Here is a 27,684-nt window from a genome sequence, read left to right as displayed (position 1 = left end):
CACTGTCAGTCAAAACACTCAGCATATGCAATAGGAATACGAGTCCCACAATGATAATTCTTGTGGTGTTCACTGGCTGCATTACACGCATAGTGGTACTTGTACATTGAACTGACAAACAATACCAAGTGAAGTGGACCTCCGCTGTAACTGAAGTAAGTCATCATCCCGGTCCTCTCTGGTATCCTTCTCCTCATGGTAGTCACACTTGTCTACCACTTGTCTAACTTCACTTGTCTAACAGTTGTCAAGTACTTGTATAATCATTGTCTAACATTTTACAACATGTTTAAAGGTCGCTTGTCCTAATTTATATCCCAAACGTTAAGTAATATCTAAACAGTGTGGCACAATATAACTATCATAACATATCAACACTCGTACATTTTATTTTTTTATCTAAGAACACACCTAAATGTATTATCTCATGCGTCTGTGCATGTGTGTATGCGTGTTTGCGTGCCGGTGTTTTTATGTGCATCACAATCTACACTCAGTGAAAGGTTATGTATTGTATGTTTTTCGTTGCGTAAACATGTTTAAATCAGTCATAACTGAACTAACACCTCATCGTTTTCACATCGTGCGGCGACATTCGCAACACCAATCTGACTGACGTGGCCGTAGCCTCCATGCCGCACCAGACCCGCCAGATCGGTTATGTTCCACTATAGCAACCTCTTCACAATGTTCAATGCTCTGTCACATTAGAAATTAACACTACTGATGTTCATTCTGACGCTGTTGGCGGAGAATGCAGGTAGCTTATTGTGGGACGTAATACCTTACAAAGGTCAAGGTAATGACGTACCTGGAGTTTATGTAAGTTTTAGGGTACAGGCTGACAGACATATCAATGAAATTTGGCGCACATGTTTACATATGTGGAAAGAAATGTGAAGCTTCATATGAATTGAATTAAAAATTAATGGTCTTGATTAAAAGTCCATTTCTATAAGTTAAACAACATGAACGAGATGGTTATGACGATTGTCACGACAATGTTGTCACGATGATGTGTTGATTTTCTGGATGAAAGTCCAGGCTGTAGTACATAGGAACAGCAGTGCATAGTTAATACAGAGCGGGATGATTTTAGAGTCATGTGTTTGTAGAGGACACATTTTGAACACTGCACTGTGACATTACTCTTGATCTGGCAACAAGGATGCTGTGGTCATCGGTTTCGGGTATACTCAGAAATGTCCGTAGAATTCAAATCCCGAATCTGATTTCTTTTCATATTCGGTATTTTTGCAGATTCGACACTCGGCATTCGGTATTTAAACACTTATATTTCATCCCCCTTCTAATGTACTAGGTGCTCGTTGTATACCTGGCTGAATAACTTAAAAACATAAACAACCAAACTACAGCTTTCGATATTTGAACCTCAAATCTGAGTTTTTTAACATTCAAGTTTCGGGATATTACCGAATCTGAATTTTTTTCATATTTGGTATTTTTGCAGATTCGACATTCGGCATTCGGTATTTAAACTCTTATATTTCATCCCCAATCTAATGTACTGGGTGCTCGTTGTATACCTGGGTAACTTAAACGCACATAAACAACCGAACCACAGTTTTCGATATTTGAACCTCAAATCTGAGTTTTTTAACGTTCGGGTTTCGGGGTTTGAATATTTTTTTCACATTCGGGATTCGAATCCTTTATCTGAATTATTTTTAATATTCGGTGTTTTTTGCAGATTTCGACAATCGGCATTCGGTAATGCAACTCTTATATTTCATCCCCCTTCTAATGTACTAGGTGCTCCTTGTATACCTGGGTAACCTAAAAACATTGTTATGAGAGTGGGTTTTTGTCAAAAAAATTAATAACACATTAAATCAGTGATAATTATTGGAGGTGACAATGTTGAGTGTGGGTTGTGGCTCACATTTCGCTTCATATATGTTCATTGGCAATAGTATTTGTAGCGGCACGACTTTTTCATAGTGCTTCAGAGTTGCCTCCCTTGGCAAGTATTTGCTTTGACTTCTGGCTTTCATCATGTCGTGTGTTCGAGAAAATTCTCAACTCGTTATGAGAGAATAATGATGGAGCCTGGCCTGGCTGTTGAGTTGTGCACGGAAATTTCACACGACTGGATTTATTCACATCTGTCTGCCATCATCAAACTGATCAACGTTTCAAAACCGACCATGCTTGTCTATTCAACTGCTGTCATTGTAAGCAACCTTAAATCAGTATATCTGTTCTCACTGTAAATGTCAGGACTCTGATGAGTTAATATTTGATATTTGTGACCCAATATTTTAGATTTGTGATTCAAATGCATTGTACTAGATATCTGTATAGTCATTCATTGTAGCTTGCATATTGTTTGTTCAATGTATTATTCAATACTTTAGACTTGTCTGTGTTATATTGTGCTGATTCAAAGTTGACCCATTTAAAATAGTTCTGGGTCTTTATGTGGTTTATATTTACCGCAAAATGTATACAATTTGTAAAACAGGTCTAGACAAAGCAATGGTTGACAAGCTGGAACGCAAACCAGGAAACAATACTAACAACGTATGAACGTTGTGTGTTGGGTGGCTAACGGCTACCACATACTCACCGCTGCCCATACCCGTGCCCCTATCAGTCTCATTCCATGAAGCGAGAAATTGGTCCAAGGATGTCTTTCAGTTGTCGTAGTTGACCAGAACCAGCCAGTCATTGGAGTTTTTGGCATATCCACCAGCAAACAGCAAGGTTTCACACAAAGTCAGAACACCATGTTGTCGACAGAGCCTTTAACTGCACATACTGTTTGTTACCAAGTCAGTGATGGCTTTGGCGTGAAGCCCAGTCTATAATGTGACTGTCAATCAAAATACTGAGTGAATCTCATCACAGAGGATGTGTGGGTACATTTGGTGTACCTTATCTTTATAGGCAGATCTGGCTACCAATCACAAAACGTTGACATGGAATATGTATAAGATTTGCTTGACGGCACCCCTTGAAAGATCGAGGGAACAAGAAACGAGTGACGCATTTATGGGGCAGGTAAATGGCAGTTTCTCACATGTCATCCGAGTCAGTGTGAGATTGGGCGTGAAGCCCCGTTGTATAGCTACAACGTGACCGGCAATCACGATACTCTGTTCATGTAATAGTATTCATGGAGTGAATCTCATCAAAGAGGATGTGTGGTTCAGTTTGGTGCACATTATCTTTATAGGCAGATTTGACTGTCAACCGCAAAACGCTGACTTTGAACATGAACATGATTAGCTTGACGGCACATATTGAGATATCGATGAGTCGTCGTACATCGGTACTTGTACATGAGTGAAGTAGGATATTAGAACCGCCCTCTCTTGTATCCTCCTCATGGTGCACGGCTTCCCTACCACTTGTATATCCATTGTGTAATAGTTATGTATCACTTATATTGTCATTGGCTAATATTTCAACACAATTAGATCAGTTAGAGGTCGGTGTGATTTAAATGCAACGTTTCAGTACAGATTTTTGTACAGTCACTGTACCATTCCAGCTCGACAACGCACATGAATCTGCATCAAAACGTCGCACTCGCCAAATACAAGAACTTGTTAACCATATTATTATTGCACGTCCCAACTTCTAAGGTGACACTCAAAGAAATCATTTAAGCAATTTCTAAACATCGTGATGGTGAATAAGTATCATAGTATATCTACACCCGTACATCAACGGTTACAGTTTGTTTGTTTATGGAAGATCTAATGTGTAAGTATGTGTTCGCCGAACATGGAAATGATGTACCCGTCGTCGTGCAAATACCACGCTGTACGCTGTAACAGAAGTAGGCCTTTAAGAAGACGCTCTCTTGTATTTGTTCTCCTCGTGGTGCACGCACTTGCCCACTACTTCTCTACTACTTGCATATCCATAGTGTTACTTATTTATCACTTGTATTGCCATTGGCTATCATTACAACACAATCAGATCACAGTTAAAGGTCGTTGGTACTGATTTAGAAGTCACAATTTAAGCAATAATGACATATTTTATTGACACCTTTCGTGAGTGCGACGTTTCGATACAGATTCTTGTACAGTTATTGTACCATTCCAGCTCGACAGCGTACGCGCATCTGTTACAAAACGCTGCAAATTCGCCAAATAAAAGAACTTGTCATTATTGCACTTCCCAACTTCTTAAGTGCCACTCACGGAAATTATGTGTATGTATGTGTTCGCAGTCGCGTGTGACACGGAAAAGATGCACCCGTCACGTTACGTTATTACAGAGGTAATTTTAGGAGACTCACACACATATGCAAGTAGACACACTTGTCTTTTTCTGTTGTTGAATTGTCATCAGTTAAGCCATCAACAAACAACACGCAGTAGATGTTTTGGACTTATATTAAAATACTTACAGTCAAGTGATAACAAAGAGGTATTAATAAACTTAATAGTGTTGTAAACAGATCAACGATTCTGCATGTAAGTATGTGTAGTTATCATATTTCAAACGTTAGTGAGTGAGTTTAGTTTTACGCCACACTCAGCAATATTCCAGCTATGTTGCGCCGTCTGTAAATACTCGAGTCTGGACCAGACAATCCAGGGATCAACAGCATGAACATCGATCTACTCAATTGGGAACCGATGACATGTGTCAACCCAGTCAGCGAGTATGACCACCCGATCTCGTTAGTCGCCTCTTACGACAAGCATGTGTTACTGAAGATCAATTCTAACTCGGACCTTCACGGGTCATATTTCTCAAGAGTGCACAGCAAAGTAATATGCAAAAACGATGGAACTGATAACACTTGATAGTTATAAAATATGTTTCTAAAGGTAATGAACAGTACTGATTTTGAACTTGGTATCCGATTCCATCTTACTGTGTGAACGCCAATTGTTTGCGTGTTACGTCAGAGTACTGTCGAAGATTATTTTTCACATTCGTCTGTTTTAAACTATGTATTGCACCAAGAACTATAATGAACCATTACTCTGATTTTTTTGTCACAAGCATAACATAATACCTATGTGAACAGGTAATAAGACGTAACCAAAACGTGATTTTTTTCAAGACACAGTGATGTAAATTGAGTATTGCTGTCAGATCCGTGAACCTACAATCAGGTCGACACTCACCATCTTTGGCTAAATTAATGAAACCGATACAAAAACATTTAAAAAGGACAGAAGAACTATTATTTGTTTCACAATGACCGATTTTAATGTTGCAAAATCACGAATTCCTCCTAACCCACAACATAGACACATCTCATAGTAAAGACAATACTGTTTAATGGGAGATTGGACGAGGACAGAAATCAACTGGGTCAGTTTCGTATTGAAACCCTATCAACCCTAGACGTTACACTTGGGGACATCACACTTTTCCCAGCGTGAACTTCGATCCGTTGTGTAACACCATAAAAAAACCGTCACGATCTGGGTCACGGCAGTAGTTAGCAGATCCTGTGACAGTTTGGGGTGTATCAAATCCTGGGATCCAGAACTTCACATCTTCAGTTTTAGTGTGGGTGTGTGGCGTCTGAGAATCCCATCGCTGACAGACCTTGCCGGTTGTGGTTGTTGATCGTGTACCGGTGTATACCACTTTTCCAGCAGGTGCCGTCCAGCAGCCAGAGACTGCCAAGAAAAGATGAAGCAGTGAATTGAGACATGCAAATCATTACGGGTCTTTTAGGAGGTATCCTGCTCTTCTTCTTAATTTCCAATAGATGATATCGTAGTCGCAGTAGTCATCGTAGTAGTAGTAGTGAGTGAGTGAGTTATTATTTAACGTCACATCGGCAATGTTTCAGCCTTATCGTGTAGTAGTAGTAGTAGTAGTAGTAGTAGTAGTAGTAGTAGTAGTAGTAGTAGTAATAGTAAATGATAGAAGTAGAGTTAGTAGAAATTGGTTGGTTGATTGGTTTGTTGTTTAACACCGTACTCAGCAATATTCCAGCTATATGGCGGCGAAATAACCGAGTCTGGACCGGACAATCCAGTGATCAACAACATGATCATCGATCTACGTAATTGGGAACCGGTGGTATCTGTCAACCAAGTCAACGATCCTGACCACACGATCCCGCTAGTCGCCTTTTACGAAAAGCATTGGTTACTGAGACCAAGTCTAACCCGGATCTTCACAGGTCTAAAATGCAGTAGAAGTAGTTGTAGTATGTTACGTTTCTATTTTCGAAATCTGTGAAGGTGAGAAAACAACAAACAATAAACTAAATGTTATTAGGATTAGTGGTAGTCATGGTAGTAGTATTAAGCGTAGTAGTCGTAGTAGTAGTAGTAGCATTAGCAGTAGTAGTAATCGTGGTGGGGCGGTGGGGTAGTCTAGTGATTAAAGCGTTGGCTCGTCACGCCGAAGACCCGGGTTCGAATCCCCACATGGGTACAATGAGTGAAGCCCATTTCTGGTGTCCCCCGCCGTGATATTGCTGAAATATTGCTAAAAGTGGCGTAATACCAAACTCAGTCAGTCAGTAATCGTGGTAGCTGTAGTAATATTTGTTTTAGTAACAGTAAGAGTAGCAACAACAGTAGTGCAGGAGTAGTAGTAGTAGCAGTAGGTAGTAGTAGTAGTAGTAGTAGTAGTAGTAGTAGTAGTAGTAGTAGTAGTAGTAGTAGTAGTAGTAGTAGTAGTAGTAGTAGTAATCATTATTACAAATGTTAATATTATATACCAGACATAGTCACAGCGTAAATTTACAATCGTGATTATTGGACGAGAATGAGCAAGTGAAATCGATACACCAAGAGGATAGACCGTACAATTTCAACAGTTCAAGAAGGTTTCATTTTTACATTAAACTAGGTTGCATCCTTACTGTTGACGCACTTCACCTTGACCATGGTCCAGTTCCCATCCTTCTGACACAAGCTCATCATCTGTTGACCAGGGTGGATGTCAAGAACACCCTTCTTGCATCTGTAGTCGGCCATGGCCTGAAGACCTGTTGAGCTGTAGACAACATCTGTGCCTTCTGCAGGAATTGGAGAACCACAATCTACACTCGCCTCAGACGTTATTTTGGCTGTAATGTAATTTTACATATAGACATTACGAAGGTACGGGTTTGCTTTTGACAACGAGGATCTGTTATGATTATCGATATGTGTGTACCATATGTCAGACCAATTGCTGCTGATACAACCACTACTGATCCTACATAACATTAACCTCCTGGACAGAGCCTTCAATATCAGCATCACAACAAATTATAAAAGATTTGTAGCTTCAATTGCATGTCCCAAAGGTAGGTTAAAAACCCATTTGTAAAGTATTCTTGGTCGTTCACACGAAAACATAGCTGTTTCACATTTCACTCATAAATTGAAAACAAGCCATTACGGATGTAATGACTACTTATAAAATATAAATATTTACAAAAGTTGACGTGTCAAGAAATGTCTAGTTCCTAGTGATGAAAATCCATCCTACTCCACGGGCCCAAGGGCAAATTTTCCCACAACCATACAAGCTCGAGCACACGTCCAACCCAAAGTATTAAGGAGTAGTAACTAAATGTGTAGGTAAGACTGTAAACTATATTTTAAAGATGCATTACCTTGAGCTGCCTCTATGTCCCTGAGACGACTTTCTCTGTTTTTGTTGTCATTTAACAGTTTCTCTGCAACAAAAACGATCTATGGACTCTCTATTTTCATGTAAATAAACAAGAAAAACATTATTTCATCTTTGGAAACATCTTATAAGGTGGATACTATTCTTCTATGTCGACGATATCATTTACAGGTCCTTATGAATCATTAAGTAATGTGATAACACTATGATATCATGTGTTAACACAAAGGAAAAGGTATCCTGCTCAACTGGTGGCATCCGTCACAAATACATACAACGGCAAGTCAATTATTACCCGAAAACACCTTACCGTATGGTGCAAATAATAATATGTTTTGCTGTATACTCCAGTTATATGGCGGAATAAATATGGAGTTAACGGGTGAGTGTGCAGTCTTTCAGGCTGGCATCACAGCTGATTCGATAACAAAACTCAACATTGTTAATGGCAAACTGAAAGACCTACGCCACCAGAATGTCATCGTTCGAGGTCATGTTGTAAACTTTGTGCAGTTGCAGGAAGGTGAGAGCAGAACAATGGCTCCGTGTAATATTCCGTTTGGTATTGTTTTAGTGCCAGACTGATACCGTTCCACCTTAAAGTCCATTGGGATGAAATAACCAGTGGACGGGTGCACAGCACTGCCATTCTAACCATTATATCACTGCAACGACCGTAGAGTAGTATGAACGAATAACATAATTTTATTTGAGGAAACGTTGCAAGTACTTACCGACTTTAATCTCGAGGTCATTAACATGCTTGTCTTTGCTTTCTGAAAATAGAATTTACAATGCAGTAAAGCAAGAAGAATCATGTTGATTGCTTTCCCGTTGGATTGGGGGCCATGGTGGGCGATCTTTCTGAGGCGCCAGGCTAGTGATTCAGCAAGCTTGATGTGTCGGGATCGAGCCCACCTGTGACCGGTAGTAAAAACCTTGGAGTCAACTTTGTGTGCAGACTCTTTCAGTGTTGTCACAACCCCTAGTATAGATTACACAACCGTGTGCTCTTAAAAGAACCCACGAATCCGTTGGTATTTGGCCAGATGGCGGCCACATAAAGACGTGCAAACACCTATGCAGTAAACTTGGACAGTACTGTGACTATGTGTCCCAGTCCACTCAGCTGTGAATGGGTACCTCGTTAGGATGAGAAAGCCGCAATAACTCGGTGCGCCTAGTGACAAGGATCGTATGATCCCCAGGGAGTTGAGATTGACATTACGATGAGCCGTTGAGATTGACATCCAGTGATCAAGGGAAAAATACCAGCGCCTTGAGCATGTACCAATTGCGTGGATATGTGGACTACATAAATATCCTATAATAAATAACAATTAAGCCTGTTCTTTAATGCTGATCAAATTTGAAGGTTTAGACATCTGTTCTCAATATCTTGTATAGACGCCATGCGAGTCCATAGCTGCCTGGCAACGTCGAATACGAATTCTGGCCTGGAGAATATTCACCCACTCTTCCTGCAGTGCTTGTGCCACCTGTTGGAGGTTGAGTGGCTGTTGCCGAGGTGATTGCATATGTTGATCAAGAGCATCTCATAAATGTTCGCTGAGGTTTAGACCTTGAGACCTAGAGGGACATGGTAGTGCGTAGCAGTTCCTGAAAAGGCCTTCGTTAGTCTAGCCGTGAGGTCGGGCATTGTCGGGCTGAAAAAATGATTGTTTCAAAATGGGAAGGACGTGTGGCCACAGATTTTCATCTGTGTAATGTTGTGCCATCAAATTGCCCTGCATGTGTACCGAGTCTTTTTTACTGGTATGGTAGATTGTGGCCCACATCATGACACTCTCGACATTAAAATTGTCCACCTCTTGTATGCAGTTTCGAGCATCACGTTCCTCATGACATCTTTACGTCTTTACAGGGAAACAAAACATAACCAACGTGACTAGAAATATCATGGCGGGGACACCCCTTCATTCCATTACAGCCACCGTCTCCATATGCCCAGTGTGGAAGGTGTTCAAAATTGATTCTATTAATATGCTTGTGGAAAGGCCGAGAAAATAGCTTATTTGAGATATTATGCAGCTGTCAACACCGAGGCAGCATCAGAAAACCACATGAGCGACACAACCAGGTAACACTGAATGACATGGGATAAGCCCTGTCTATGCTCAACCGGAAGTTTGCCATCATCAACTACTATTTCCACGATAGACAGTCGATCCCGGTAGAGAGTGAGTCCAAAACCTTGTAAGATTTTGATATTTCCAAGTAGTAAGTGTTTATGAAATCGACTTGTGAGTGAGTTGGATTTTACGCCGCTTTTTGCAATATTCCAGCAATAACATGACGGGGGACACCAGACATGGGCTTCATACAAATCCTGCTAATCCTGGTGGCCGAGGTGAGTCTCTCACGTAGTTTACGGTAAAGAGGAAAGATTTCTCTTTCATGTTCGTTGATCACATCTTTGTAAATGGTAGTTTTTGTCTTCAGCAACCCATGCTTGTCGTAAGAGGCGACTGACGGGATCGGGGTTTCAGTCTGGCTGACGTGGTTGACAAATGCTATCGTACCTATATGAACCTACCCTGCGCTTCAGTTCTGACACATGCTCGACCGGACGTGGGTAGGTCACGTGTTGACATTTGCGTCTGATACAGGACCGATAGTATTATAATGGTGCCTTGCGATACGTAGATATACAGTGGCAGTCACATATAATTATGTCACTGTCAACTAAACTAAACGATAAACTACTCAGTGTAGTTAGTAATAGTTTAGCTTAGTTATTAGTTTTAATATTAATATTAGCACTTGGTTATAATGAGTGAGTGAAGTTAGTTGTAAGCAATATTCCAGCCGGTTTATAAAAAAATCAAGTCTGGACCAGACAATGCAGTGATCAGCAGCATGAGCATCGATCTCCACAATCGGGATACGTTGACATGTGGGTCAACCAAGCCAGGGAGCCTGACCACCCGATCCCGTTAGTCACCTCTTACGAAAAACAAAGGTTACTGAAGATTCATTCTAACCCGGACCTTCAAGGGTAGCACTTGATAACAGTGTATTAGTATAAGTTACAAGTATTAATACTAATATCACTATTTGATGCTTCACCTTAAAGATTTTAATTTGGTTATGCTTGGGTCAGTCACTACCCTGTCACTTCCTTTGTTTCACCCAGGACAAATGTTCTGGTTGAGTGGCTGACCCTTTTGTTCTTCTTTGCTTGCATGCATTTTAACCCTCACTTGAACCTCATTCACCACAGAGAGTCACTCACAGAATGCATACAAGTATTTACTCGACCATCGAATAAACTTAATCACACCGAAGCCGTTTTGTCACATTTGTTTTAACTGTGCACATAAAGCTGCTATAATACCAAGCTATAATACCAAGCTATAATACCAAGCTATAATACCAAGTCGCCTGCTTGCAGTCGGCACCCGTGAAGGTCCGGGTTAGAATAAACCTTCAGTAACCCATACTTGTCGTAAGAGGCGACTAACGGGATCGGGTGGTCAGGCTCGCTGGCTTGGTTGACACATGTCATCGGTTCCCAATTGTTCAGATCGATGCTCATGCTGTTGATCCCTGGATTGTCTTGTCCAGACTCGATTATTTACAGACCGCCGCCATATAGCTGGAATATAGCTGAGTGTGGCGTAAAACTAAACTCACTCGCACTCGCCTGCAGTCAGCCGATGGTGTTGTTGCGTTGAGCTTCTATCTATGGAATGCTGTAAGGGACATTCTCGCGATCTCGACCTTTGGAAACAAGCTAAAATGCCAAAAGTGCGAGAATGCGAGATCGCGAGAACGCGAGATTTGGCCAAAATCTCGCATTCTCGTGATCTCGCATTCTCGTGTTTTTGGTACATAGCACTTTTTGTCAAAAGAACGCGAGAATGCGAGATCGTGAGAATGTCCCGTACAGTATTCCATATCTGTCAGTTGTGGCATGTTTTCAGTTTTCACTTGTACAGATATGATGAGAAATTAAAAACCCATCATTTTCATAGCCCAAGAATTGATGTTGCTCATTGTCATGCTGGTATGTTTGGTCACAGAGAAAATGTATAAAGCATATACACGTGCTAACAGAGAAAAGGTCTAATACGTGTACACGCACTCATAGAAAAAATTATAATATATATTGACGAGTTCACATATAATTAATGTGTTAAATATACACACGATCTAAGAGATAACATACCAAACAATATAAAATACGGATGTCATGAAAGATGACAAATAAAATGAGCTCTCAGATAAAGTATTAAATATATTGACGAGTTTCACAGATGACATATCAAGTATATTGACAAATTCACAGATAACGTATTAAATATATTGACGAACTCACAGATATCATATCAAATATATTGAAGAGCTGACAGATAACGTTGAAATATATTGGTGAACTCACAGAAAACGTATTAAATATATTGCCGAGATCAGAGATATCATATCAAATGTATTGAAGAGCTCACAGATAACGTTGAAATATTTTGGTGAACTCACAGAAAACGTATTAAATATATTGCCGAGATCAGAGATATCATATCAAATGTATTGAAGAGCTCACAGATAACGTTGAAATATTTTGGTGAACTCACAGAAAACGTATTAAATATATTGCCGAGATCAGAGATATCATATCAAATGTATTGAAGAGGTCACAGAGAGAGAGAGAGCGAGAGCGAGAGAGAGAGAGAGAGAGAGAGAGAGAGAGAGAGAGAGAGAGAGAGAGAGAGAGAGAGAGAGAGAGAGAGAGAGAGAGAGAGAGAGAGAGAGAGAGAGAGAGAGTTAGTTTACATAGTAACTTGTTAACATTATGTACCTGAAATCAACCATACGACATTAGTGACTTCACGCAGCGCAATAATGCAACCCAGGCCTCATTTGTGGTAACTCAGAAAAAAGAAGTCGTCGGTTCGTACGTTTCCATAATGAGTGTTGAGTTTGAGGCCTTTCGCACAGAAAATATCTGCATGCACTCACAAACCGAAATGTGACTACAATACCACAGGACCACAGGTTCAAAACTCATTTTCAAATTTTATTACTTCCCTCAAGGGTCAAAACAATTCATGATAAAAACATTTCTAAACACATTCACTGTCATTCATTACTGAAACTGACACGATGTGAACCCATGTTGTAAAGTACCTATGTATAAACTTTGAAGGGGGTAGGAAGCGAAGCTTTTTACTTTATATATTTGGCATAATTGATAGGGAAGAAGATATTGCCAACATTATTTCGATGCAAAAATGACAGCCTCCCAAATGTGCGACCCAGACTTCAGGATATTTCTTTGTGGAAGCCACCAAAATGTGCGACCTAGACTTCAGGCTATTCCTCTGTGGACGACACCCAAATGTGCGACCCAGACTTCAGGATATTTCTATGTGGACGCCACCCAAATGTGCAATCTAGACTTCAGGCTATTCCTCTGTGGACGACACCCAAATGTGCGACCTAGACTTCAGGATATTTCTATGTGGACGCCACCCAAATGTGCGACCCAGACTTCAGGATATTTCTATGTGGACGCCACCCAAATGTGCGACCTTGATTTCAGGCCTCTGTGGACGCTACCTAAATGTGCGACCTAGACTTCAGTATATTTCTATGTGGACGCCATCCAAAAGTGACAGCCAGACCCCAGGCCATTCCTCTGTAGACGCCACCCAAATGTGCGACAAAGACTTCAGGCTATTTCTATGCGGACGCCACCCAAATGTGCGACCTAGACTTCAGGATATTTCTATGTGGACGCCACCCAAATGTGACAGCCAGACCTCAGGCCATTTCTTTCTGGAAGCTACCCAAATGTGCGACCTTGATTTCAGGCCTCTGTGGACGCCACCCAAATGTGCGACCTAGACTTCGGGATATTGCTATGTAGACGCCACCCAAATGTGCGACAAAGACTTCATGCTATTTCTATGTGGACGCCACCCAAATGTGCGACCTAGACTTCAGGCTATGTCTATGCGGACGCCACCCAAATGTGCGACAAAGACTTCAGGCTATTTCTATGTGGCCGCCACCCAAATGTGCGACCTAGACTTCAGGCTATTTCTATGCGGACGCCACCCAAATGTGCGACCTTGATTTCAGGCCTCTGTGGACGCCACCTAAATGTGCGACCTAAACTTCAGGATATTTCTATGTGGACGCCATCTAAATGTGACAGCCAGACCAAAGGCCATTCCTCTGTAGACGCTACCCAAATGTGCGACAAAGACTTCATGCTATTTCTATGTGGACGCCACGCAAATGTGCGACCTAGACTTCAGGCTATGTCTATGCGGACGCCACCCAAATGTGCGACAAAGACTTCAGCATATTTTTATGTGGACGCCACCCAAAAGTGACAGCCAGACCTCAGGTCATTTCTGTGTGGAAGCCACCTAAATGTGCGACAAAGACTTCAGGCTATTGCTATGTGGACGCCTCCCAAATGTGCGGCCTAGACTTCAGGCCTCTGTGGACGCCACCTAAATGTGCGACCTAAACTTCAGGATATTTCTATGTGGACGCCATCCAAATGTGACAGCCAGACCAAAGGCCATTCCTCTGTAGAAGCTACCCAAATGGGCGACCTAGACTTCAGGTTATTTCTATTCAGATGCCACCAAAATGTGCGACAGAGACTTCAGGATATTTCTATGTGGACGCCACCCAAATGTGCGACCTAGACTTCAGGCTATTTCTATGCGGACGCTACCCAAATGTGTGGCCTAGACTTCATGATATTTCTATGCGGACGCCACCCAAATGTGCGACCTAGATTTCATGATATTCCTATGCGGACGCCCACCCAAATGTGCGACCTAGACTTCATGATATTTCTATGTGGACGCCACCCAAATATGCGACCTAGACTTCATGATATTTCTATGCGGACACCAAACAAATGTGCCACAAGGGACATATTGACTGGTTATTTCTGTTCCACCAGAACGTCTTTAATCCGTCCCCCGCAATCCATCAAATGTATTAAAATGGTGTTTTCGTTTCACCTTCCTGTACATTATATTACCCGTTAGGATATCGATCTTCAGAAACCCATGCTGGTCGTAAGAGGCGACTAACGGGATTGGGTGGTCAGGCTCGCTGACTTGGTTGACACATGTCATCGGTTACCATTTGTGCAGATCAATGCTCACTGCTGTTGATCACTAGATCGTCTGGTCCAGACTCGATTATTTACAGACCTCCGCCATATAGCTGGAATATTGCTGAGTGCGGCGTAAAACTAAACACACTCATTCACTCAAATTTACATTGAAAACGTGACCGTCCCATGAGTGCTATATGTGTACTATATATTTAGTGTTGTGCGTAAAAAGGTGATATGGCAACAACAAAAATTGTGAACAATTTATTGTGTCTTAACAGTCAAAATTTGAAATAAAATATTTGAAACACCTACTTTCATCTTCTCTGTCTTTTTCAAGTTCGTTGACACGCTTTGTCAAGTTTGATACAGATGAGTTCATCTTATCAAAGGCAGATCCTGGTGTGTCTAAATGCGAAAATATGCATAGTCTAAGTGGCATTTCAAAAAAGCTTGTCCATATACCTGGGTATATTAACAAGGTCTATAAGCAATAATATAATGTGACGCCGCTCCTGGAACAAGTACTTTTCGTGCACTAAGTATTTACTTTGTTTTTCACAATAGCAGAGAGCATTTAAGATGACTTTGACAAGTATGAGAAATTCTATAAGATGAAGTGAAGACCCGTTAATTGCGTTTGAATTGTTGGATGAGTACTTCAGCCAAATATTACCTAGCAGGAGTCCCCCAATCCTGGAGAAGACATTGGTCTGTTTTGGTAAAGATGGTGCCTGGAACTTCGCAGACAGGTCAGGTATTTCAAAGGCAAACGCCCACTCAGTGGCCATGAGCACGCAGAGCAATATCTTCTTCATGTCTTCAAGAATCAACAGAAATCGAAAACGAGTCATTGGGGTATTTATACATTTCATTTCACGTGAAGTGATAGGTTTGTGGATTCATAAACTTTTGTTAAAAACACACCATGTCTCTGAGAACTGAAGATAAGATCATCCAATATTGTACTTCTATCGTTGTGGGCTTTGTTCATATCTGCATGAATCACGTTGAGAATGTCCGGTAAAGGCAGAGTTACCCGCCGATATTAGTTCTGGTCATGCGTTGTAAAATATCTTTTGTTTATCTTCAAGGTTCTGTAGCATAAATGTGTTGCCAACTTCAACAAAACAATAAACTAATGGATTCGATCATGCTACAGCCTCTGTGATCGTAGTCATCAAGGTATTTCTTAAGATGATATTAGTTCTTTCTTGTAAGAAGACTATTCCACTTCGCTTTCCTCTTTGAACGAATCACATGCGTGCTGTGAAGACGTGCCAGTAGTTTGTCAGATGGTCTCTTAACCACGTTGTCATTTCTGACTCGGTTATTTACAGACCGCCGACATAAAAGCTAATATATTAGCTGAATGGAATATTGCTGAAAGTGGCGTTAAACAACAAACATACAAAAACATTAAAACTATGTTACGTATATATGCTACAGTAAATATGTATGATCAGTTAATATATATGATCAGTAAATATGTATAATCAGTAAATATGTATGATCAGAAAATATGTATAATCAGTAAATATGTATATAATCAGTAAAAATAATCAGTAAATATGTATGATCAGTAAATATGTATGATCAGTAAATATGTATAATCAGTAAATATGTATAATCAGTAAATATGTATGATCAGTAAATATGTATGATCAGTAAATATGTATGATCAGTAAATATAATGTAATCAGTATGTATATGTAAATATTTTGATCAGTAAATATGTATAATCAGTAAATATGTATGATCAGTAAATATGTGTAATCAGTAGATATGTATAATCAGTAAATGTATTAATGTATGATCAGTAAATATGTATGATCAACGCTATTATTGAAGGGTGTAAGCAGTAGGATGTTGATAAACGGAGCAATATGTATAATCAGAGGCTTTTAAGATATTGAGAAAACATGTTTTCATAGATGCAGCTGTGTGTAAGAAGTTTGTATTGAATTCTGCTTGATACAGGAAGCCTGTGAAGAGTTTGGAGGATAGGTGTCACAGTTTGGTAGCGTGGTGCACGGGCAACAACACGGGCGGCTGAATTCTGAATCCGTTGTAGTTTGAGCTGTTGAGGAATGTTGTAATAGAGGAGTTGCAGTAATCAAGTTTAGAGAGAAGAAGGCTGGTCGTTAGAAGCTGGACGGTGTTGAAGTCTAAGTGGTTTCGGATCTTGCTAATATTGAAGATGTGGTAGAAGCATCTTTTGTTGAGTCATTTGATTTGATTTTCTAATGATATTGTTGATTGAAAGATGACACCAAGATTTTTTGCAGAGTCAGACTGCGTGATAACATCTTGTCCAATTTCAAGAGATAAACTGTCAGGCACTTTGGAAAGTTGATGCCTGGATCCGATGGTCAAAAACTCAGTCTTGGTGTCATTCAATTTCAGAAAGTTCAAGGTCATCCAGTCTCTTAATTCAGCAATACATTGTTGTATCTTCAGTGCACAATCCTCAGCAAGGTTAGGCTCCGCTGACAGATATAACTGATTGTCATCAGCATAGAGATGAAATTTCAGTGAGTGCTTTCGGACAAGGTCACCAATGGGAAGAATATACAAAATAAACAGTAAAGGTCCGAGGACAGATCCTTGGGGAACGCCATAGAGAAGGTGGTAATGGACTGGAGAGTATGATTCCACTTTAACGGACTGAGACCTATCAGATAGGTAAGAACGTATCCACTCAAGGACAATTCCATCAATACCGACTCTGACCCTCAGACGCTGCAGAAGAATTTGGTGATCAACAGTATCAAAAGCACTGGAGAGATGCAAAAACAAGGAGAGTCACCTAACGTTGGTCCATGGCAGTCATGATGTCATTGTGTACTTGGACTAGCGCAGTCTCTGTACTGTGCTTTGACCTGTACGCTGATTGGTAGGGCTCCATCAAGTCATATTGTTGAAGGTGTTCCACAATTCTGTTTGCAACTATCTTCTCGAGACATTTAGACAGAAAGGACAAATTTGACACTGGGCTGTAGTTTCTGAAATTGTCTGCATCAAGTGTTGGTTTCTTCAACAGTGGTGTGATCACAGCCTGCTTATAGACACTGGGTACTTCACCACAACTGAGAGAGAAGAGTTGCAAATGTCCAACACAACTGGAAGTAGATGAGAAAGCGTGGATTTTGTGAGCCAGGTTCGCAGAACATCAAGAGATGATGTTTTCACGTTTGCTGCATAAACGACCAGCTTCAAATCAGGACTTGTAAGAGTTCTAAATGTGGTGAGTGTTTTTCCGGTGAAATCAACCTCAACAAAGACCATGGTGCACAGTTCCTGTCTACTTTGCAAATCACTGCGAATGTCTTCAATTTTACTGCTAAGTTCTTCAGATCACTGTGTTCAGGAAGACAACAGTTAGAATTTCGCTTGAGGAGGGTACTGAGGAGAAGGTGTAGTTGCCGCGGATTGTTTTACTCTGCTTAATGTTTTCGAGATGAATGCCTGCTTTGCCGAACGTAATTCACTGTTCACCATATTGCGAGCATTACAATCCGTTTGACGATGAATTTCTAGGTGTGTTTTTCGCCATATCTTTTCAGCGGTACGGCGCTTCTTTTCAAGTCACTGATATTGTCATTATACCATCCTGTTTTGGGGCGTTTAACAACTACTCTGGATTTCAGAGGTGCATGACTGTCAAGAATCTGCTCAAGTGTTTCATCAAACACTTTGTCATTCACATCTGTTGCTTCAGAAACGCAGTCAAACACTTCCGAGGTGTCAATATCAAATGCAAAATCATCGATATTAATGTTTCTAGTCTTTCGATATGAGATTACCTTGCGTGGTGGCATTGGCTTACTCGGATCAAAAATACATCTAATAACAAAGTGATCAGAAATATTCTCATCAGCAGCTGTCGGACTCTTAACTAATCCACAGTCTTCTTTGGTGAGAACCAAGACCAAGATGTGACCTGATTTATGGGTAACAGCGGAAACATGTTGTTTGAGAGTAAAACTGTTCAAGAGATCACAGAACAATTGGAGTCTGAAAGTTACGGTGATGCTGTTAGAATCACAGAGAATGCTGGTAAATCCATCATGAGTGAGAAGGTATCGTCACTGACTGGTCCTTTGTAGTCATTGTAGATTTATGTCTGTAACGCTTTTTCCCCCTCGGTGTTGAGCTGCAATATTAGAATGTTTGAATATTATAAACCTTTGACCATTGGTTCCAGTTCCACTTCGCGTTGATTCTGTTTCTTCGTATGTCAGCATTATACTTAGGTTAATGGCTTTCATAAAAGTGGTAGGCATCTAAGACCTGCTCACAGGAAACTCCTTTCACACAATCTACATACTCTGTTACATTGAGTCATGCTCCTATTGGTACTTCACTCTATTACTTACGGGCGAGTCTTGCAACTATGGGTACATCACTCAATTACGTACAATTATTATATGTTACTTATTGTCGTGGAACCTGTGTAACACATTACCAGTAACTGATCTGATGTTGGGAACATATTGTGCAGAAAGATAGGCAATATATCCGACACAGACCGTCCAATCTCTGGGCAGACGTCTGTCTGCCATCCCATGGTAACAGCAAAAGGGACAGATCAACCGACCGTCCAAGCTCTGGCTAGACGTCTATCTGCCATCCCATATGCATTGTAACAGCAAAAGGGATAGAACAACCGACCATCCCATCTCTGGCTACACGTCTATCTGCCAGGAGACAGCAAAAGGGATGACAGTGTTGAGAATGATTTTTTAACAAAAGTGGAAATTTTGAACTTTTGAATTTGTAGTAATATTGAACACAACAATTTTTAACATGATACCGTATTTCGATACTATTTATTCATCAAGCAATGATTGACAGACAGTCTTTCCATCACAGTATGTGTGACATCATCGCATTATATATTCTCATTCTCTCAGGGGAACACATGAAAGTACAAGGGTTCCTTTGTTCTTTACCTAAGTTTCTTCACAGGGTATGTATTGCACAGTGTATAAGATTCTGGAAATATATAAAGGAACATATGTACTTTCATGTGTTCCCCTATTAATTTCATGAGTATACATTCATTTATATGTTAATGAATCAGCTATACGACCGAGGCCTGTGAACAATCGAGCTGAACTAGAGAATCCGGTGACTCACATTGTGAGCAACAGTATCTTATATAGAGGTAAGAGGAGCTGCTCTCACCCAATTCTGGATATCAACTCTTTAGTACAGGCCAGGTTGGAGTGGTTCCCTACAACTGTTCTCACCTGTAATCCCCACTGACATTTGTTTGCTTCTTAGTGCATCAAACCAACTTCCCATGGGATAATATAGCATCAACTAATCTCAAAGTAAGCATTACCATTAAAAGACAGAGTTTACACCCCCTTTGAACTGTTTTCTAGTTATATCACAGGTTATGACCTCAATGTGCGAAGAAACTTGAAGTTACAGGTGAGTGAGAGAGTGATTGAGTTTAGTCTAATGCCGCACTCTGAAATATTCCAGCTACTAGTATGTTGGCACCTGTCTGTAAGTAATCGAGCCTGGACCAAAAATCAAGTGATCAACAGCATGAGCATCGATCTACGCAATTTGGATACGATGACATGTGTGTACCATGTCAGCGAGCCTAATCAGCCGATCCCGTTAGTCGCCGCTTACGACCAGCATGGGTTACTAATGATCAATTCTAACCCGGATCTTCACGGGTCGAATTTACAGGTCTGAGATTTACAAAATATTTGTGAAACCCTAGAGAAGAAGAAGATGGGAAAACAAAGAGCTGGAGTGTTGAGCTGATAGACCTGACGGCTGGCAGTATTGACAAAACTGATTCCGTTAGTAGGAGAGTGGACCAGAACAGTTAGGCCAGTTTCATGTCTGAAACCAAATCAACTCTAGATGTTACACTTGGGGACATCACACCTTTCCCAGCGTGTAGATTGATCCGTTGTGTAACACCATACAGACCCTGTACGATCTGGGTCACGGCAGTAGTTAGCAGATCCAGTGACAGTTTGGGGTGTGTCAAATCCTGGGATGAAGAACCTCATGTCGTTCGTATTGGGGTGTCCATGTGGCTCTTGAGAATCCCATCGCTGACAGACCTTGCCGGTTTTGGTTGTTGATCGAGTTCCGGAATAGAACACACTTCCAGCATGTGACGTCCAACAGCCAGATACTGTCAAAGGAAAACGTGAAACAGTGAATACAGACGTGTCAATCATCACGAGTTTAACTGAGGAAGGGAATTGATGCGTGAAGAGGAATAGGGCCTTTAAGACTGACTGAGTTTGGTTTTACGCCACTTTTAGCAATATTTCAGCAACATCACGGCGGGGACACCAGAAATGGGCTTCACACATTGTGCCCATGTTGGGATTCGAACCCTGGTCATCGGCGTGACGAGCCAACGCTTTAACCATTAGGCTACCCCACCGCCCCGGCCTTTTATAGAAGACATCCAACTCTAGTTGTAGAAGTAGTAGCTGTAGTAGTAGTAAAAGGACCAGACTTTAAGACGTTCAGTTTGCAATTATGTTTATTAGAAGAGACCGAAAAGGGAAACTGATACATCAAGAGGAAAAGAGATGCTTAGAACAGAAGTTCAAGAAGTTTTCATTTTGATATTGAACTAGGTTGCACCCTTACTGTTGACACACTTTTCGTTGACCATGGTCCAGAACCCGTCTTTCTCACACACGCTCATTATCCGTTGACCAGGATGGATGGTGTTATAAAAACCCTTCTCGCATCTGTAGCTGGCGATGGCATGAAGACCTGTTGAAGTGTAGACAACGTCTGTGCCTTCTACAGGAGTTGGAGAACCACAATCCACAGTCAGTACCGACGTCAGGTTGGCTGTAATGTAATTATACATATAGACGTTATAAAGGCATGCGCTGCTTTGACAACGAGCACCTGTTAGGATTATCGATATGAGTACAAATGGTGTTACTAGATTTGCACGTTTCTTTTCTTCAGTTCGTATTAGTAATGTCTGTACGTCTAAAACTGCTGATGAAGGCTCCAAAATGTCCTTCCGTCCCAACCCCAGTAAGCATTACATATGAAGTGAAATCAGCATTATTTGATGTAAAGAAGCATTACCTAGTGCAGTCTCCATGTGACCGAGACGATCCTCTCTGTTTTCGTTGTCATTTAACAGCTTCTCTGCAACAAAACCAATGACTTTACATATACTGAGTCAAAAGAAACTTCACATTCTTTCTTCAGGGCACTTTAAAAGAACAAGAGATGGTAAGATGGTTAAATTGTTATTATTTCATTGCTGAGATCTGTGTGATGTACTCGATACACTGACAGTGCCATAATCAGTTCCATTAGGCTACACCGCCGTTCCAAAACATGGGTATACAAAAATGTCAAGTCACAAGAATAAAAATGCGAAATTTCTCAGTTCAATATCGTGTATGGCCGCCCCGCTTCATTCACCACTGCCAACCACCGTCTCCTCATCGACTGCCTGATGCTTGTGAACACGTGGTTGGGGATTCTGCGCCATTGCTCTTGCAAGGCAGCGCCAAGTTCCTGCAAATTCTGAGGTTGGCTCCTGACCACGAAGCCTTCTCCCAAGTGCATCCCAAACGTGCTCTATTGGATTAAGGTCAGGGGACCTCGATGGCCAGTCCATGACGTTGATTCCAGCGTTTTGAAGGAAATTTCGTGTCAAATATCGCGGTATGCGGCCGAGCATTATCATGCTGGAACTGTAGACCAGGGCCATGAGCCACCATGAAAGGAACGAGTTCAGGGTGAACACCTGGTCGCGGTAAGCAGCAGCTGTGAGGTTTCAACGGATGACCAGAAGACGGGAACGGTTGTTCCCACAGAAAGCACCCCACACCATGCAACTTCCACCCCGAATCTGTCGACTTCCTGTACACAACATTGGGCATACCGTTCACGACGTCGTCTCCAGACTCTATGCCTGCCGTCCGCGAATCTGAGGGTAAACCTGGATTCATCGCTAAAGAGACGACTCGATTCCAGTCTCTCTGGGTCCATAGGAGGTGACGTTGGGCCCACAGCAGACGTTGACGTTGATGAAACGGCGTCAATATTGGCCCACAATATGGACGTCGAGAATGGAAGATTGGCAGCCCGCAACCGATTTCGAATGGTCTGTGAGGACAGTCGACCTCTAAACATCTCAGCCCTGGTTCGTGTAGCCGGCAAAAATCTGTCACGTAGGTGACGTAGGACGATTTGACGGTCTTCTGCTCGTGACCTCACACGTGGACGACCCGACCTTGGGCGATCAGAAGTGGTGCCAGTTTGTTGTAGACGACCTCGCAAATCATACATAGTACGACGGCTGCATCCCATTGCTCTTGCGACGTCAATAACTGATCTTCCCGCTTGCAACATGCCAACGGCACCTTTACGTTGCACATTTGACAATCGTGGCATTTCAAGTACCGTTAGAACTGTGGTTTAAAAATGTTTTTCAATTCTTGAGGCCAAATGCAAACACGTGCATATGAAGAAAACTTCGATGCGAAGATCACGTGATCGACTGCACGTGCAAAACCTGATTTGGCACTAACGTCATTTGCACGACGAATGGATGGGTTTGAGTGGGTTTTGCTAACGTTTTTCTAGAGTCGAAAGATAGGGATCCCATTTCTGACACATATATGTATCACCAGAGAAACAATATTCATTATTTTCAAATTACATTTTGTGAAGTTTCTTTTTGACTCAGTATATATGGACTCTAGATTTAGATAAATAATCTTTTGAAATATTTGCAAACGGTAGATACCATTTTTTTCGATTCTGACTTTGTGAATCACTACCAAATATGATAACACTATGATATCCTGTATTCACACAAAGGAGAAGATGTCCTGCCCTTCCGGAGACACAAACACATGTAACATCAAGTCGGTGTTCACCTTAAACCACCGTATCATGTGTGGTACAAAGCAGAATTAGTGAGTGAGTCAGTGAGTTAATAATTAGCTTCACATTGGCAATATTTCAGCCATATCGTGACGAGAACAATCTAATTTACATCAATATCAAAATCCATAAATTTAAAACGTAAAGGCCAGTCATCGAAGGACAGTAAAACTACTAGAGTATCACAGCTCTTATTCAAAACTAGTACGCTATCATAAACATATATCACTATAGACAACAATACAATATAAAAGCGGGCTATAGATCATAAGCAACTGAAGGTAGATCACCATACTAGGGACCACGGGGACTTACAGTACTTTTACCTGCATGGACCCTAGACGGATTTTTGCATCAACCCTTCAACAGCTGGCGATTGTAGTCACATTTAGCCAAATTTTAACTGACAAAATACTACATTTACAAACATCTTGATGTACAACGCTTGTATAGGAGATTGAGTAAGTTGGTTGGAAGCCAGTTGGGTGATATACAAGGACTGAATTAGAGCTTATCACGTGACGGTAGGCATTAGGAATGTCGTACCCTTCATCTTTCATCACTTGATAAAGTAATCATCAATCATATTTCTTGTGAACATTATCTGTTTCAATACAACCTTTCGCAACATGTCATACAAACTATACTAAGCAGCAAAAGAAACGTCAGTTTGGAATTTTCCTTCGCAGAAACAGATAACTGTAAACTCGTTTAATGTGTTGATTGGATATTTTTACAACATCTTCAACTGTACCTGAGCAAAGACATTCCTTCCCAAACTCAGAACTGAACCCAGGATGTGGTCTCAAAAACACAACCCTGACCTCGGAGATCGATGGTACGGTGTTCTCCATGTTTTCATGCAACTCATGCTGCACGTGCTGTTCACAAGGACCAGCTCTATAAAATGCACCCCAAACCTGGTTGAAACATTCACATTACAACGTCAACAGGATGCCGTGAGTCACGACAGCTCAGAGGAATCAGGCGCTAGGAAGCCGTTGCCAATCACTTCGGACCATCTACAGACTGCAGCAACGTTTCTGGGCTACCAACACCACAAATGATCCCCGTACTGGCAGACCAAGGGGTGACCACAAGACGACAAGACCGCCATTTTGTGCGACAGCATATACAGAATCCCTTCATGCAGACATCCGAAACGGCACGCCAGACGAAGTGGGAACACACGGAAGACCAATCAGTACTGATACAGTACGAAGACGTCTTAACAGCAGGGAACCTTCATTGTCGTAGACCTTACCGTGGACCTATCCTCACCCCTCGTCATCGGCGTGAACGTCTACAGTTTGCCCTACAACACCAAAACTGGCGATACAGGCAATGGAGACCTGTTCTGTTCACAGATGAGAGTCGGTACTGCGCATCAACTGCAGATGACAGAACAAGAATATGGCGACGATGTGGCCAGCGTTACTCAGACCAGTGTGTTATGGAAAGAGACTTATGGGGAGGTGCAAGCATCATGGTATGGGGTGGAATAGGCCTGAATCAGAGAGTAGGTCCTGTGGTGTTCCAGAACCTTGGTCCAGGGAGAGGCGGTGCGCTACATCGACCAAGCTCTCAGACCCCACGTCATACCACATTTCGCGTCACCGGAACAACATTTTCCAGCATGTTAACGTTCGGGCCCATACTGCAAGAGCAACACGGGACAGTGTCGACATTATGCAGTGGCCAGCATTTAGTCCTGATTTAAACCCAACTGAACATCTTTGGCATGAAATTGTGGGGAGACTGAATAATGTCATACCAAGGCCGAACACAGCCGATTTATTGAGCCAGGCCTTTCTCTCAGAGTGTGGTTCCAGGTGCCAATGGTCTTCATCAATCCATGCATAGACGCTGTACTGCAGTTATTGTCGCTCGTGGTGGTCACACTAGATACTAAAGGCAAGAGTCTGAATGGACTGCAAACGTTCTTTAAATGTCTTGAAATTGTGCTGAGTTATTCATTGATGTGTCAAGATATTGTACGCGAAAAGATGTTTTTGATCCGCGTATTATGTCCATTTCTGTAATGGTTTGATTACAGTGGCTATCTAATTTTGAATTCGTACTGACGTTTGTTTATGCTGCTGAGTATATGTACATCAACCCCATTTATTGTGTAAACATTCATCTGACTTTCTGTCACTTGTATAAGCTTTAATTCAGTCCTTGTATGTCAGCCAACTGGCTTCCAAGCAACTCACTCAATCTCCTATACAAGCGTTGTAACAACTCATTCCATATCTATTGTAATAACAACTCATATATGTATTCTTTCAATTTGTTTCTCATGTATCACTTGTTTGACAACGGCATTAGATTCTATGTCGAAACGTGTCCTTTCACAATAAAAGAAGTCGTATATGCATAAAATTATCATCATTCTTCATCAACTCAACTTCTAAAATGCCCATCAAAGAGACATACTCAAGAGGTAGTCATTATTGTTAAGTTCCAGTATATAGCGAACCCCAACGCCCAGACAAACGACCCTGAACAGCAGTGGTTCCACTCTGTCCACTACACTACTGTGACGATCGTAGACCAGTAGGAACGAACAACATAATGCTGTTTGAGAGAAGTATTGCGTACCGATTTGTTTCTCGAGGTTATTTATACGCTTGTCCATACTTGTTAGGTTTGCTGCTCTGCTCTCTGAAAAAACAATTCACAGTGCAATAAACCAGCAAAACCTTGATAATTACTGGAGATTCAGGATTAGAATTGGTTCCAAACAATCCACACTTGCAATAACTGAGGCAGCGATTAAGCCTGTGCTCATGAATAGAATAAATCAAATATGTACAAGAGCTGACAAAATAGCATATTAATTCAATATGCGGCGTAACACAACCAACCAACCAACCAACGAACCAACCACTTGTCCAAAATGTATACACCAACTCACAGATCACGTGAATTAAATAAGTGAGGTGAGGTGAGGTGAGGTGAGGTGAAATTGGGATTAACGTCGTGCTTGAGAATATTTCGCTCATACGACGACGTGCATGCGTGTGTATGTGTATGTGCGGCTGCTTGTACTAGCCCAGACCTAAGCTGGTTTTATAGTGCTAGCCCACTGAGATACCATGCCGCAGTGAAGCATGAATAGCCCACTCAGACACATTAGACTGATTCCGAGCCGACCAGTCCTTGTTGTACCCATTAATGCCGAACGCCAGGCAGGGACCAACAAGTACCATACTTTAACGTATTTTGGTATGACGCGGTCGGTATCGAAACCGCGACCTTCCGATCTCCGGGCGGACGCTCTAACCACTACACCGCGGAGGCGGTCCTGAATTAAATAAGTACTCGAGCTATTATTATTGTCATTTAACTGTGTGTGTTTTAACTCATTCTGAAAAGACACTCAGTCCCATTGCACTTTGGTTGTGAGTACACAGGTCTGGACAAACAAATGGTTGACAAACTAGAGTGAGTGAGTGAGTTTATTTTTACGCCGCACTCAGCAATATCCCAGCTATTGGCGACGGTCTGTAAATCATCGAGTCTGGACCACACAATCCAGTAATCAACAGCATGAGCATCAATCTGCGCAATTGGGAACCGATGACATGTGTCAACCAAGTCAGCGAGCCTGACCATCCGATACCGTTAGTCGCCTCTTACGACAAGCATGGGTGACAAACTAGAACATAAACCAGGAAACAAAAGTATGAAGATTGTGTGTTGGGTGACTAAGTAACAACTGCTACATACTCACCAATGTCCATGTCTTTGTTCCCCACAGACCTTATCCCTGGAAGCCAGATACTGGTCCATGGATGTCTTAAATGTGTCGTAGTTGTCCCAAACTCGACAGTAGTCGCCAGATATGTTAGCATGTCCACAAGAAATAAGCAACACTACACACAGACAGAGTCGGAACACCATATTGTGGAAAGAGTCCCTTCTTCTGCACGGACTGTATGTCATCCGGGTGAATGTGTGCTTGCGTGTGGAGTACTCATACATTTATAGACAAACTTCTCTGTCAATCAAAATACTCTGCATCTGTTACAGGAATATGACTCAACACAGTGTTAACTCTTGTCGTGCCA

General features: G+C 41.5%; 1 protein-coding gene across 3 annotated transcripts; it reads right to left on the bottom strand.

Moving 5' to 3' along the window:
* Positions 1-5,289: 5,289 nt before the first annotated feature.
* On the bottom strand, positions 5,290-27,684 carry LOC124279185 (apolipoprotein(a)-like). 3 transcript variants are annotated; one of them, XM_046714984.1, is made up of 5 exons: positions 27,348-27,684; positions 26,213-26,275; positions 21,791-21,853; positions 21,332-21,541; positions 5,290-5,621 (listed from the first exon to the last, which is right to left on the bottom strand). In XM_046714984.1, the coding sequence occupies exons 1-5, from the start codon at positions 27,466-27,468 to the stop codon at positions 5,359-5,361; spliced, it is 720 nt and encodes a 239-aa protein (XP_046570940.1). In that variant the 5' UTR covers positions 27,469-27,684; the 3' UTR covers positions 5,290-5,358. The 3 variants fall into 3 exon arrangements, with proteins under 3 accessions (XP_046570940.1, XP_046570939.1, XP_046570941.1); XM_046714983.1 differs by lacking the exon at positions 5,290-5,621 and adding an exon at positions 19,505-20,861 and having other exon boundaries at positions 27,348-27,666; XM_046714985.1 differs by lacking the exons at positions 5,290-5,621; positions 26,213-26,275 and adding an exon at positions 19,505-20,861 and having other exon boundaries at positions 27,348-27,666.

This window comes from Haliotis rubra, unplaced genomic scaffold, assembly GCF_003918875.1.
Source record: "Haliotis rubra isolate DU_JTF1 unplaced genomic scaffold, ASM391887v1 Scf248, whole genome shotgun sequence".
Classification (NCBI taxonomy): Eukaryota; Metazoa; Mollusca; class Gastropoda; order Lepetellida; family Haliotidae; genus Haliotis; species Haliotis rubra.
Note: the sequence above shows the minus strand (reverse complement) of the source record. Positions and strands in the feature narration are given on the sequence as shown.

Bases quoted from the DNA above. Each gene is read 5' to 3' on its own strand.
- LOC124279185 (XM_046714983.1), bottom strand. From the start codon at position 27,468: ATGCTAACATATCTGGCGACTACTGTCGAGTTTGGGACAACTACGACA. The intron at 21,854-26,212 runs GTACGCAATACT...GTTTTGTTGCAG, and splicing joins TAACCTCGAGAAACAAATCG to AGAAGCTGTTAAATGACAAC. The intron at 20,862-21,331 runs GTAAGGGTGCAA...TTCCTTTGACAG, and splicing joins CAACGAAAAGTGTGTCAACA to TATCTGGCTGTTGGACGTCA.